At 44.9% G+C, this 13882-nt stretch overlaps 2 protein-coding genes across 2 annotated transcripts; one reads left to right on the forward strand and one right to left on the reverse strand.

The window, feature by feature from the left end:
* Window positions 1-849: 849 nt before the first annotated feature.
* TEKT1 (tektin 1) lies at window positions 850-7847 on the forward strand. The gene is made up of 9 exons (XM_069874243.1): window positions 850-1489; window positions 1939-2244; window positions 3075-3318; window positions 4052-4217; window positions 4490-4618; window positions 5035-5178; window positions 6008-6230; window positions 7048-7244; window positions 7488-7847. The coding sequence occupies exons 3-9, from the start codon at window positions 3129-3131 to the stop codon at window positions 7645-7647; spliced, it is 1209 nt and encodes a 402-aa protein (XP_069730344.1). The 5' UTR covers window positions 850-1489; window positions 1939-2244; window positions 3075-3128; the 3' UTR covers window positions 7648-7847.
* A 383-nt stretch (window positions 7848-8230) lies between these two features.
* Window positions 8231-11395, reverse strand: FBXO39 (F-box protein 39). Its single transcript, XM_069874358.1, has 3 exons — window positions 10382-11395; window positions 9113-9289; window positions 8231-8359 (listed from the first exon to the last, which is right to left on the reverse strand). Exons 1-3 carry the CDS (start codon window positions 11393-11395, stop codon window positions 8231-8233), a joined length of 1320 nt encoding a protein of 439 aa, XP_069730459.1.
* Between the last annotated feature and the right edge of the window lie 2487 nt (window positions 11396-13882).

Consider the following 13882-nt stretch of genomic DNA (forward strand, 5'->3'; position numbering starts at 1 on the left):
TACATGACGTCTGATATGGATGAATAACCTTGACTGTAGATTGTATGATGTAATTGAAATTCAATTCTGTAACGTATGCCCCTGCAGAATTTCTTTGTGTTTTCAGCTCTAAACACTGCAGAGAGAGTGTGTGTATATGGCAGTAAATGTGTTTTGCATGAGTGATGAAGCGAACAGCACAGTAAAGCTGTCACAGTGTCTGCTGTGCACAAACTGGCTGTTTCCTGGCTGTTTCAATGTTTTCTGCACCATATCTAAAATTCTTTACTATCTAATGTGGTTTATTGGCAACCTGATCCTACTTTTAAAGGCTACATCGCTCTGTTCTGTGCAAGTTTTTTGAAATAATCTATGCAGAGACATCAACCCACTTTTTAAAATGACGTTTGTGCATAGCTTCCCAAAGCAGGGAAGCTCCTCCTCCTTGACAGTGTGCTAGGTGGATGGATGCCTTTCATCGCTTCTTTGTGTGACATTTCCAATAAAGCATTTAATCTAAACACTCTCAAAACAGTGCAAACTCTTGGACGCATTTAGTTAGGGATTAAACCAGATCACATGGTTCAACCTGTCTCATTTAATTTAGACCTGGTCTGGCTTACAGAGAGCTTTACAGTGTCCAAAACAAAAGTTAGCATAGCTCTGTGTCAGGTGCATTTAAAAGCCACTTTTGGTTGCACTAAAATAGCCGTATGCCTAGCTAAAGCCTATGGGCAGTTAGCACAGAATCATGGAATGGTTTGGGTTGGAAGGGACCCTTAATGCCCGTCCAGTCAAACCCCCTGCGATAAGCAGGGACATCCACTGGGTCAGGTTGCTCAGAGCCCCGTGCAGCCTGACCTTGAATGTTTCCAGGGATGGGGCAGCCGCCACTTCTCTGGGCAACCTGTGCCGGTGCCTCACCACCCTCAGTGTAAAAAAATGGCCTTTCTGTCTAGTCTGAATCTCCCCTCTTCTAGTTTAAAATCATTCCCCCTTGTCCTATTGCAACAGACCCTGCTAAACTATGTCCCCTCTTACGGGGGGCCTGTTAAGTACTGAAAGGCCACAATAAGGTCTCACAGCCTTCTCTCCAGTTTGAACGACCTCAGCTCTCTCAGCCCGTCCTCATGGGAGATAATTCTGGACAGTAATGGAACACCAGAACACACTATTGTGTTTGTCTGCTGCACAATTTCCACAGCAGTGGAAGCAAACAGTTAACGATGCTGCAGTATCAGCTCAACCCAGAGAATTCTCTCTCTTCAGCATGCTGTCACAGCAGTCCGGGTGACAGTTTAATCCTCTGAAGAATGGGATGATCTATGGTGGTTTTAATGCATCTAATAAGGAAGACAGCAACACACTTAATTCCAATCCGGTCCCATTACTGCTGATTATTTGGACTCCCCCACAGGAAACAGAAGATGCTCTTCCAGACACCATGGACTTTGGCCACTTCTTTGTAAAAAAAGAACACAGTTTCTACATCCCAACATGAGTCACCAAGGTGAGGAACTGCTTCTTTGCAAAATCCTTTATGAAGGCATTAGGATGGGATGTGAACAGCATTTCAGTTGCTGTTTACGCAGCACGGGCGTTGGCCTGGGCTTACCAGCACTCCTGTATCACGGGGAATCTGCTCTTTTCATCCAACTGTAAGTGCTTTTACACCTTGTGTGGGAAAGGCAATGCAGGAAGGGGAGGTTGAGGGGAAGAGATGGGGGTCAGAGTCTGACTCCAAGTCTCTTGTCTCAGGAAAGAATATATTTGCCACAAAGAAGGAGCATACTGCTGGAGATATTTTATGACTGATGTTTTAGAGAGCTTGGTATTAACACATCTTTAATTCGCTTTCACAATCTTTATGCATTTCTGCAATTAATTGATCAAAAATGACTGTCTGAAGCTGTGGGAACGATGTCCATTAATGTACAAAGAATATGTTTTTATTTCCAGGTGATCTGAACCGGGACTGGGTGAAAGGAAGCAGCCCTGGCTCGTGCGTGCTGTGCATTTCCAGCTGGTGCAAGGACAGCAGGTTGACAGCAGCAGCGTTGCTGTTGCTGCAGCAACCGGTTTGTTGACCTGTCATGGTGTTCTGAGCCACCTCCCGAAGTACTGAGTCGCAGCTTTAGAAAGAAACTCTGTGCTGCTGCTGTGGAGACAGAGGCTGCGAGAGAGAGTTGGGAGCAAACCTGCCCCGTGAAGGGAAACCGAGGCACTCAGCCAGGCTTTGGCCCTGGCAGCGGCACCAGCCACGAGGTGTGTGAGGGAGAAGGAGGGGGAAAGGGTGGGCAAAGCCGCGTGTTGCTGTGGGCACCTCAGGGTGAGCTGTCACCTCAGGATCATTGGGCGACACAGTGCAAGAACAGGAAACTCGATAACCAGGCTGCTGGGACTTTGCATATATTTGGGCATTGGTTTCACCCTACATTAAGCCAGTGGCCCCAGCAGGCTTTGTTCTTTGTTCTTCTTTAGCCCTTCCTAGGCTTTTCCATTCCCTCATTTACTGGCTGCATTTCCTCCTTCAGCTTTTCAGGTCCTGTTTTCTCACTTTTTGTTTTTCCCTAATGACCACTACGTTTCTTTTTTACAACCCAGTGTCCACCCACCTCTCCAGCCATATACTTAAAAGGTTTTTGTGTCTCCATCCTGTGGGAGACTATTTATCTTTCATATTTGTTCACTTTTTCTCAATTTTCTAATTGTCCATTTAATCCATCCTTTCTCACAGATCTCCTTTTCTTTCCCTTCTCCCTCCTGTCGCAAACAGCCTGTCCCTTCCTCTCAGTTCCACTTTCAAGCCTCCTAGCTTCACTTTCTTAGCTGGTTGGACTCGATGATCCAGTGGGTCTCTTCCAACCTGGTTATTCTAAGATTCTATCCCCAAATTCTTGTGTTTCTTCGTTCTCCCACTCCGTACTCTCCCACACACCTTAGTAAAGTCTTGGGGAGCCTTCAACAAGAACTCTTTCTCTTGCTACCTGTGTCACTTTGCAAGTAAAAGAGTCAAGAGTTTTTCTTACCCTCAGAGACCTCTCTCCTCCCTTTCTTGCTTCTGCAGCCAAATAAAATGCCATTCCTCTTTTCAGGTTCCACATTCCAAGAACTGAGCTGCATCGTATGCAGGAACTTCCCAAGAAACAATGGCCAGGCTAGTGCAAGGTCCACCCAAGTTTCATCCCTCCGAGTGGGACATGGCAAACAAGATGCAATGTGCCAGCGCAGAGGCGCAGAAATGCCGGTCCGAGCGCCTCACGGCTGAGAGTCAGAGGCTGGTGGATGAAATAGAAAGGACAACTCGGAAAACCCAGAGTGATGTCAGCAAGAAAATAGGTAATGCCAAGTGTTCTGCAAGTGTTGTGACGTCTTATTTGAGGTATATGTTTAAAACGGACTTAAAAAATAAATGGATAGTGAGTAGGAATACATGTGAACACCGTGCTCTCTGATTGCATGGGATAATGCGAAGTAATGTAAAAAACATTTTGAGGCAGATTCTTTATTTTAAAATAAATAAATTACTTCTCTTAACCATTCAGAAAGCTATTCCAACCAAACCTCATGACAGAGAGGTGGTGGATGCCCCAGCCCTGGAAACATTTAAGGTCAAGCTGGATGGGGCTCTAAACACCCTGATTGAGTTGAAGGTGTCCCTGCTCATTGCAGGGGTTGGACTGGATGGGCTTTAAAGCTCCTTCCCAACCCATCCCATGATTCTATGTGAACCCCACTGAGGCTTCATCTAGACATAGAGCTGTTTCAGTATAACCAAAAGTGGCTTTTAAATGCACCTGAAATAGAACTATGCTAACTTTTATTTCGGATGCTGTAAAGCTCTCTGTAAGCCAGGCCAGGTCTAAATTAATGACACGGTTTGAACCACGTGGTCTGGTTTTATCCCTAATTACAGCCACAGTGTTGCAAATCTGTCCCCACATGTCAGCCTGCAGCACCACATACACTCCGTTATGGAATAAGTCTGTTTTTAGCCATACCTAAGATCATTTATATGCTCTGCCATATAAAATGGGGTTCTGTTAATACCCACTTGATTTCCTTTCTGCAGAGCAGAGACGGGAAGAAATAAAATTCTGGAAGCAAGAGTTAGATAACAAACTTGCACAGATAGTTCATGAGACAGAGGTACTGCTGACTTTCAAGACGAGGCTGAAGAAATCTCTAGAGAGCTGCAAAGAGCTACTTGCCATTGCCCAAAAGTGTCTCCTGACCAGGTGAGATGATTAAGAAGAAACACATTTAAGGAGAGAGAAAAAATAATCTAGGTAATGAACCTTTAACAAATAATTTAAAAGGCTGCAAACTAGAGGCTTGCCTAACTTTGTCTGATTTAGGTGTTGTAACACTGGGGAATCAAGGACATTTAAGGAAAGGCTTCCTGTGTGGCAAGGAAAAGCCTTCAATTTGGACAGCTGTCTTTATCACCTTCTGTGAGCTGCAGGCACTGGAACAATGTGGCTTATGGCTTTTTGCTCTTTTTCTTTAGGCAGCGGCGAGTTGGGATTGACTTGGTGCATGATGAAGTGGAACAGGAACTGATGAAGGAAGTTGAAGTCCTCCAGGAGGCCGTGGCCTTGCTTCAGCGTACATTGGAACAGACTGATGAGCAAATCAGGTGCAGTAACTGAATACTGATAGCTGGAAAGCAGGACAGCCGCGATCCTTAGAAGCTGGAGGGTCAGGCTGAGCACAGGTCCAAAGATACCATCAGTGTTAAATAGTTACAGAGGGTCAGTTCTGATTTGTACCATTCAATCAGCAATGCTGAGCAGTTCTGGTTGTCAGAACTCAAGGTACTTGCACATAATCCCCAGTCTTTTCATGATTAGTCCTGTGCCTTTAATTCTGATGGGAACTCTACCACCAATTTATATGAAGGCAACTTCATGCTCTAGATTTTGGGACTTTGCAACTAGCATTTCATACAAGAAGAATTCCATAACAGCATTTGTATTCCCTAATGCTGTACGCATGCGTGTTAGGGACACCTGTGAGTGCCTGTACCTTTGGCTTAGAGTCTGTTTCTTCTAGAATAAACCGTTCCGCAAAGTACAACCTGGAAATGGACCTGAAGGACAAGTTTACAGCTCTGACTATAGATGATTACTGTGCAAACGTGGCAAGCAACACTCCTGATATCGGATACACTGATAACGCAGTGAAAATAGAGGGAAAGTAAGTGGTTATTTAGTTCAATGAAAATATGATAACTACATAGCTCATATGAACTGTTATAGCAAGATTAATGTAGTTTTGTGTAAAACAGACTATATCTGTCCATCATCTGTCTGTTGTAGATTTTCTTTTTTATACTTCTGTCTATAACTTTAGTATCTGTGAAATAGAATCATGGAATGGTTTGGGCTGAAAGGGACCCTAAAGCTCATCCAGCTCCACCCCCTCCTTCCGTGGGCAGGAATACTTCCTCCTACTGGATCAGGTTACTCCAAGCCCCAGCCAACCTGGCCTTGAACACCTCCAGGGATGGGGCAGCCACGACTTCTCTTGGCAACCTGGGACAGGGCCTCCCTGTAGTTAGGGGTTCGCCTCTCCCCTACGGTGCTCCAACCGGGTTCTGTAAGTGCCTGTCTCATAGGTGGTGAACTGTGTGAGAGGATAAGTGAATGGTTTGTGTGAATAGTTCCCTGCTATTAACAGCTGAATTATATTAGTAAGAACAGCTAAATTAATAAAAGGTGTTCTAAGAAATCTTGGTTATCGTCTGGGTTTCCCCCACAACTACTTAAATCCTTTATCAGGGAAAGGAAAGTTATAACAAAGATGCTCTGTGACTTCATCAAAGTTGTTTTCATGCTACCCTTGTGTACTTCATTCTGAAATATTTGTGACAGAGCGGGTCTTTATTTTGTAGGATTCCCAGCATTCATTTGGGACACGCAGCTCATAGTACTGCTTTGTTCCCAGATTTGTGGTTACAGATTTATGAAGTCACAGAGGGCCTGATGCTGCCAGTTAATGACTTTTGATTATGAATCTCTTTCAGCTTTGTTAGCCCTGAAGCGTGGGTAGATTTCTCAAACGCAAACATTGAAAAGGCTGACAAGCAGAGAAACAATTCTTTGGCACTGCAGGCGCTGATTGACAGCATCCTCTCACAGACAGTGAATGACATGCGCAAGCAACGTGAGGTGGTGGATGTTGCGTTTAAAAATAGGGTGAAGGAAGTCGAGGATGCCAAGCACAACCTGGAGATGCTCCTTGCAATGGTAAGTGGTGGGGAACAGTCAGCAAAACAGTAGAAATAATGGGTTGTCTACCAGTTCAGAGAATCATGGAATCATTAAGGTTGGAAAAGACGTCTAAACTCACCCAATCCAACCATCAGCCCAACACCACCAGCCTACGAAACTATGTCCTGAAGTGCCATGTCTACACATTTTTTTTAACATCTCCAGGGCTGGAGATTCTACCACTGCCCTGGGCAGCCCGTGCCAATACTTCACCACACTTTCAGTAAAGAAATTTTTCCTAATATCCAGTCTAAACCTCCCCTAGCGCAGCTTGAGGCTGTTTCCCCTCATCCCATCTCTTGTTACTTGGGAGACCAGCACGCACCTCATACTCCTTTCAGGTAGTTGTAGAGAGCAATAAGGTCTCCCCTCGGCCTCCTCTCCTCCAGACTAAACAGCCCCAGTTCCCAGTGCTGCTGTAGGCAAACAATTTTGCTTATGATTTTTAGTTAAATGGGGTTCCTATAGAATTGTCAAAATTGTCATATTAGAGACTAATAACTTATAAAGTCAGAGTCAATGTGCTTGAAATTTGACACATGAAAATTGAGTGTAAGTGGTAAAAATTAATTTCTGAGTGTAAATCTCCAGTTTCACTCAGAACAGTGTCACCTGTTTTCCAATGAAGGAATCATAATTCTGGCTGACCTTTGTAAAATATCCTTTGATGAAATAACATCTTAACATAATGAGTATTACTATTGTTATTACTGTAACTGTTAAAGGTGAGGTTGATGATTTCATGCAATGTAAGAGACATTGTGCAGCACTACCTTCTCTTGGGTTTGTTCAGGTGATGGATGAGACTGCCTCACAGGAGAAGAACATTGCATCCTTAAAGAAAGCAATCACTGATAAAGAAGGACCCATTAAAGCGGCTCAAACAGTCTTAGAAGCAAGAAACCATCGCCCCAATGTGGAATTATGTTATGACACAGTGCAATACAGGCTGATTAGTGAAGTTCAAGAGATTAAAACAAACATTCAAAGGCAAGTGGAAATGATGAGAGAGGGGAAAATCCATGGTATCAACTTCTGGATTAATTGAATGAGTCCAAGCTGGGAATTGCTTTTCCCACAAGGGGAGGACACTAAAGGAAGCTGCATGAATATTGTTTCCCTCTGAATCCTCTCCTGTAATTTATTTTTTTGCTCAGAATTCTTACCCCACATGAAAAAAAAACCCTATCCAGGTGTTTTTAACTGATGTCTTGTCTGTATTTTCCCTGTTAGACTAACAGACACCCTGGCACAGGCTGAGACAGAGCTGAAAGGATTGCGCCGTCGACAGCTTTCCTTGGAGGAGGAGATCCAGGTCAAGGAGAACACATTGCACATTGACAAAGTGCTCTGCATGCAAATGAGAAAGTCTGCTCACGTTAACAACTTCTGAAGCCACCATACTGGGAGATTGTGTGTGGTTCCAAAGAGCCAGCTCCTGTTGAAACTTTATCGAGAAACCTCCTGATTTATTGGTTTGGCTCAATGCTGTCCTGGTTCTACTTGTGCAAGGTAATTAAACTTACAGCTGTCTATGCTCTAGAACCCTTAATGAAATCTCCCACATAGCAATAAAATTCCAATTTGAGTTGATCACCTCCTTAACCCATGTCTCACTTTCCCTGTTTGTAAAATGGCAACAACCAGATGGGCTTCATTGGTGTTTGAAGCTCAAAAAATGAGAAGGGCTGGAAAAAAGAAAGGCCTTATTTTCACTAGAGATACCTATAAGGTTGGAAAAGGGCTCACTGCTTCCTTTGGTTCTGGCAAGGAAAAACTAAGCAAAGGTAAGAATAACTAATGCTGAAGACATAGTAGGTCAGTTCCCAAGTCTAACGCTTTAATGCATGGAGAGTAATATTGTCCCTTGCCTCTCTCTTGCTGTAATGGTATCTCTCTTTCAAGATTCAAATCCCTCCAAAGGATCTGTTCATTGCTTGCAGATGTCAGTGGGTGTTCTTCTTTCTCCATGTGCTTTACGTCAGCGGGCAGGTGAGGGCAAAATAATCAAGCTCTGAATCAATGAGGTTTTTGAACTTCCTGTAAATGTCACGCAACAGCTGATCCTCCTCACTGGTCTCTTGTTTGTTTGTGTAAATCCTGACCTGTAAGCACAAATGACAGCTGCCTCTCAGATACCTCGAGCAGGCTCAGCCCATTCAAGCTCACAACAACAAGAAGCCTCTGTGACTAATGAAGAATCTAGAGAAGCCAAATTCTTTGTTTTGGGGTGAGTCTTGAGGCTTTACTCTGTTTTCACTCCAAACTGTCTGAAAACATCATCTCCTGCCACAGAATTCTTTGGGAAGAGCAAGGTTTCTTTTACCCCAGGAACTGATCCATCTCTGGAATTTGTAGATCTGGGAAGTGCTACTGAATTCAGAACGTAGCATGCAAAGGAGCAAAACAGCAGGCTTTACACCAGCTACAGCTGAGGTCTAGACTCAGTTCAACACAGCATCCCTGAAGAGTGAGATATGTTTGCATCTTTTTGCAGTTTAGTGGGATTCAATCCCCATATCTCAATTTAAACATAGGCATAAGCTATAGGCCAGGGAGGTGACCGAGAATCCCTAGCTTGAACGAGAGGTGACAAAGGGAATCCCAGTCTAGGAAGGACTTGGGGAATTCTGGGGGGTTGTTATCAAACTTATATAGTACCCTGTGCATGGCTAAGTAGGTTGGAAAGCCCCGTTTCCCTGAGTGGTTCTCTTATTATAATGCTAAAACCTAACATAGGGAAGACAGTTATGTTAAGATTTGCATAAGTGACCTTCCTATAGGCATGGGGTCTTTGCCTTTCTCTGGGTATTGAAGACAGGAAGGAAATGGAAGGTTTTTGAAGCAGGAAGTCTTACATGGATGGTAGTCAAAATGCAATCCCTTCTTGCACGGTTTTGTAGCAGCTTCTCCACAAAGGTGACACTTAGAAACGCCCAGACTTTCAGAAATAACAACCTTCTGCATGATAAGATGAACTGTAGTAGTTCATTGTCCAGCCGCTCCTCGCTGTTGTTTAATTCAAGTGTTAATCTCTTGAAAAAGAATGAACACTGTTAGTACTAGTGAACAGAGCTCATGAGCGCAGGAACTAGAATTCAATAAGCAAGAGTTTTGCAATTTTACCAGCAGAAACAACTGTCAGCAGATCAAATTTATCCCTTGACATTAGAAGAGAATCAGTTTTGTATGATGGCAACAGTCTGTGGTACAGTGGTCTCCACTTTATTGCTAAGATGGGGCAGTCCCTCGTGCGTTACACACCATCCCGAGAGACAGACAACCCCGTAGAAGATGCTACACCCACAGCTCATGTTTGGCAGACTGGAAGTTATCGCAGATACACAAGTAGATCCAAAGAATTCCCAGAAAACTTTACAGCTCTTTGGTGTTAGAAACTCTGCAAGGCAACAGAGAGCTGTCAGCAACCTCCAAGTGTAAAGCCACGTGCTTCCCTCAGGCATGCAAAGACCTGATGCTCATTTACCTGGGTCAGCAGTTGTACACCTTGGGGGACACAGCCTTGCTGGCACCAAAGTGCTTTGACACGGGCCCCAGTTAATTTACATATGCTGTAAGGTATCTGGGCATTGCCAAAATGGAGCAAAACCATCCGTGTGGGCTGAGGCAGGTTATAGCTCCGTAAGCAAACATGGGATACAGACTATTTTCCTCATGTGCAGATTGCCCTGCAAAAGGATGGGGTTCAGAAAAATCTGAAAGGGTTAAGAACGTTATTGGTTACTAAACATGAAGTTGTCTAATCAGAATAAACCTAAACTTCCTTATAAAAATGACATTTTCCTGCCTGAAAGGTTCTTTTTGTTCACAGCTGATGTTACAACCACCACTATTTTGGGTGTTTTAGCTTTTTATGAGGGCAATCTGACATCAGCCTGACAGCAAAGACTCCCCCAGCATAACCGGGATTGCACCTGGACAAGGATAATGACCTGAACTGCATGATGGGTAACACTGGAATGCTTCACTTAGGAAAAATACCCTCTGAACATATAACTGAAGCAGTCAGGAATTCCTACTGATGACTGCTGTTATACAGAAGTCTTGTATGATTACTTTGTGTGGCTTTTTGCCAAGCACAAATAAGATGTCACTGTTTCCCTTACCTGCAGAGTATGGCGGTAAGCTGGGAGGAGATCGGTGATGGTGGGGATCATTATCCAGGCTGGGTCACTGAAATAGCCGCCCTGTAGAATGATGCTCTTGAGCGGCATCACCGCTTTCAGGATCCTGGCTAAATGATCGTGCTTCAGGATTTTATCAAAGGAGAAGTTCATGCTTAGTTTTGGGGCTCTCTTGACCAAGTTTGCCCATGATGTTCCACTGACCACTTGCTGATGAGGGTCATTGCTATGACATTTGATATTCAAGGTGCACAGGGAATGAGCGCTCTTCTCCCGCAAGATGTCCAGCAGTTCATCAGAGACGCAGTTATAATTGACAGTCAGGGTGACTAGGTTGTGGAACTTCGACATAGTTTGGTGGAACAAGGTGCTGCTGTGGACGTGCAGATGGGTATGGAAGAAATCCTCAATATTCATTTCGGATATAGAGCTTTTGTTTGTCAGCCAGCTCAGACAATTCAGAAGCTCACAGCCATCTTCCAAGGATACTCTTGCTCCTTTTAAATTGAGATACTTAAGGTGTTTCCTCTTTTTTTTCAGGAATAGAGCTAAGGTCTTGATAAACTGTGCCCTGCCTCTACTTTTCCAGATGGGGCGGTCTAATCCCAGGTGCTCGATGCTGAGGAATTCTAGGCGACGGTTATACTTACCCAGATGTGAAAAAAGACCTCTCATAATAGTTAGAAAATTTTGAGTAGCGTTAGTTTTGTAAAAATTTGATAACTTGACTTCAAGGTGCTCCAAATACTTGCTAAACTTCTTGATAAACCACAGTGCCTTGACAAACTCCAATTTGTTTGCCTTTAATGGTTGGCCATGGAATGTGATAGTTCGGCTTCTCCAGAGGGATCCGAAATGCAGGGCCCCACTCCATTTTTTACAGACCAAGGCAGCTTGAACTCTGTCCTTGTCATCTAACCAATGGAAGACATGCCTCAGACAGGTATCAGGCAGATAAGCCCAGGCGCTCTGCTCAGGTTCACTTTCCTCTTCCATTGAGAAGACAGTTTTTCTCTTCTGCGTCTTGGGCCAAAAAAAAGAAGAAAGCTTTAGACAGGTTTCTTGCCATTCCCAAAAGAATAGGCTTCCAAGCAAATGGCTGCAACATTGCTCCTTCACATTTAAAAACAATCCTTTCTTTGCCTCTGTACTCAGACTGCCAGGGTCTGAAGCAATTGGGTCTAAACTATAGGTGAAAATAAAAAAATAGGATGAGCTCTCCTCTCAGTCTCCTCTTCTCCAGGCTGAACAGACCAAGTGTCTTCAGCCGCTCCTCACACGGCTTCCACTCTAACCCCTTCACCAACTTTGTGCCCTCCTCTGGACACTCTCCAGTGGCTTTATATCCTTCTTATACTGTGGTACCCAAAACTGCACCCAGTACTCAAAGTGGGCCAGAGTGGAACAATCGCCTCCCTCGTCTGGCTGGCAGTGCTGTGTGTGATGCACTCCAGGACACGGTTGGCCCTCCTGGCTGCCAGAGCACACTGCTGGCTCAAGTTCAACTTGCCATCGACCAGAACCCCCAGATCCCTTTCTGCAGGGCTGCTCTCTAGCCCCTCGTCCCCCCGAGTCTGTACGTTACCAGTTCTACTTTCAAGGCTGGACTCTGTTATTCAGCTCCTTGTGCACTTTTCCAGCTCTCATGTTGTCCCTCTGGAGTGCAAGATGTTCTGACTGTTCCCTTCTCAACGTCCAGCCATTGCCAGGGAGCAAAGAGGTAACGACTCTGATGTCATAAACACTTAACCTATGCAAGGGCCAACAGTGAACAAAGCTGACTTGAGCCAAGTCATTTGGGCTAAGGTGAAGAGAGTGAAAAGCAAAGCAGATATGTGTGATAGTCCCTCAGGAGGTGAGCAATACAGGCTACGATCCAGAAGCCAGGTGCAGGCTGTACATCTTGTCACTTTTCACAAACCAGATAAATGGATCGAGTGGCTGAGAAATAAAGAACCACAAAGGAAAGTAATGCATCCTCTGTATTTTCAGCTACAAATTGCAGACTTCAGCTGTGAAATGCAAATTACAATCCACTGGACTGTTAGATGCTTGTTTTTATGAGGCCTTTTACAGCTATCAGTTGGCTCTGTGAGCAGCCAAAGACCCTGTCAAGCCAATATTTTGTTAGTACCTTTGCAGAAAGGCAGAAGTTCAGATTGTATTTACTTCCCACCTCTATAGTGCGCATGTGTTATCACGTCCGTTTGATAAATCAGTCCTTAGCTTTTGGGGATGAAACTGGAAAAACATCTGGTGGATACTGTCCTACGGTCTACGTCTAAATCAGGACTTACTGGCTGATAGGACTGCAAGATGCAACTCAAAAGTATGTGATGTCAATCTCCAAAAAACCTACCTGTCCTCCTTTGCACATGCTGTTCTATTGAGTAACAAAGTTGAAAAGGATGGAAACAACAGAGGAATAAGAAGACGTGGAAATAAAGCACGTGGATTCCTAAGAGTTTGTTTACAACTACAAAGACTCAGATATTTCTATTTTAGTTTTATAAATTGGCCCGAAAGGAGAGGCTGACCACCCCGTTCAGCTTCAACCTACAGTTCTTCTGTCACACGTGCTTTCACTGTCTGTTCAGTCAGCTCCATGTCTATTCTTAGGGATTCCCGAGTGTCCTTCCCATCCCAAGTGTCACTCCAACCCCCCAGCTCCCAAGATAACCTTTAGAAACTGAGAGTACGGATCTGATTACCACCTGACTCCCCGTCTTCCATCTCCCCCAAAGCTCTCTTGTTTTGCAGAACTGTCAGTCATTTAGAAGGCCTTCTGCAGAGGGATCTGAACAGGCTGGACCGCTGGGCAAAGTCCAATGGCATGAGGTTTAACAAGGCCAAATGCCGGGTCCTGCACTTGGGGCACAACAACCCTGGGCAGTGCTACAGACTAGGAGAGGTCTGTCTAAAAGGCTGCCTGGGGGAGAGGGACCTGGGGGTGTTGGTTGACAACCGACTGAATATGAGCCAGCAGTGGCCCAGGTGGCCAAGAAGGCCAATGGCATCTTGGCTTGTATCAGAAACGGCGTGACCAGCAGGTCCAGGGAGGTTATCCTCCCTCTGTACTCGGCACTGGTGAGACCGCTCCTCGAATCCTGTGTTCAGTTCTGGGCCCCTCACCATAAGAAGGATGTTGAGGCTCTGGAGAGAGTCCAGAGAAGAGCAACAAAGCTGGTGAAAGGGCTGGAGAACAGGCCTTATGAGGAGTGGCTGAGAGAGCTGGGGTTGTTTAGCCTGGAGAAGAGGAGGCTGAGGGGAGACCTCATTGCTCTCTACAACTACCTGAAAGGAGGTTGTGGAGAGGAGGGTGCTGGCCTCTTCTCCCAAGTGACAGGGGACAGGACAAGAGGGAACGGCCTCAAGCTCCACCAGGGGAGGTTTAGGCTAGACGTTAGGAAAAAATTCTTTACAGAAAGGGTCATTGGGCACTGGAACAGGCTGCCCAGGGAGGTGGTTGAGTCACCTTCCCTG

Source organism: Phaenicophaeus curvirostris, chromosome 21 (genome assembly GCF_032191515.1).
Source record: "Phaenicophaeus curvirostris isolate KB17595 chromosome 21, BPBGC_Pcur_1.0, whole genome shotgun sequence".
In the NCBI taxonomy this organism is placed as follows: domain Eukaryota; kingdom Metazoa; phylum Chordata; class Aves; order Cuculiformes; family Cuculidae; genus Phaenicophaeus; species Phaenicophaeus curvirostris.

What these genes read in the sequence shown, in the direction of transcription:
- TEKT1 (XM_069874243.1), top strand. Translation starts at nt 3,129, where the DNA reads ATGGCCAGGCTAGTGCAAGGTCCACCCAAGTTTCATCCCTCCGAGTGG. An exon ending in TGATGTCAGCAAGAAAATAG is followed by an intron (nt 3,319 to 4,051) that starts GTAATGCCAAGT and finishes TCCTTTCTGCAG; the next exon opens with AGCAGAGACGGGAAGAAATA. An exon ending in CAAAAGTGTCTCCTGACCAG is followed by an intron (nt 4,218 to 4,489) that starts GTGAGATGATTA and finishes CTTTTTCTTTAG; the next exon opens with GCAGCGGCGAGTTGGGATTG.
- FBXO39 (XM_069874358.1), bottom strand. Translation starts at nt 11,395, where the DNA reads ATGGAAGAGGAAAGTGAACCTGAGCAGAGCGCCTGGGCTTATCTGCCT. An exon ending in CTTACCGCCATACTCTGCAG is followed by an intron (nt 9,290 to 10,381) that starts GTAAGGGAAACA and finishes TTCTTTTTCAAG; the next exon opens with AGATTAACACTTGAATTAAA. An exon ending in GCATTTTGACTACCATCCAT is followed by an intron (nt 8,360 to 9,112) that starts GTAAGACTTCCT and finishes TTGTGCTTACAG; the next exon opens with GTCAGGATTTACACAAACAA.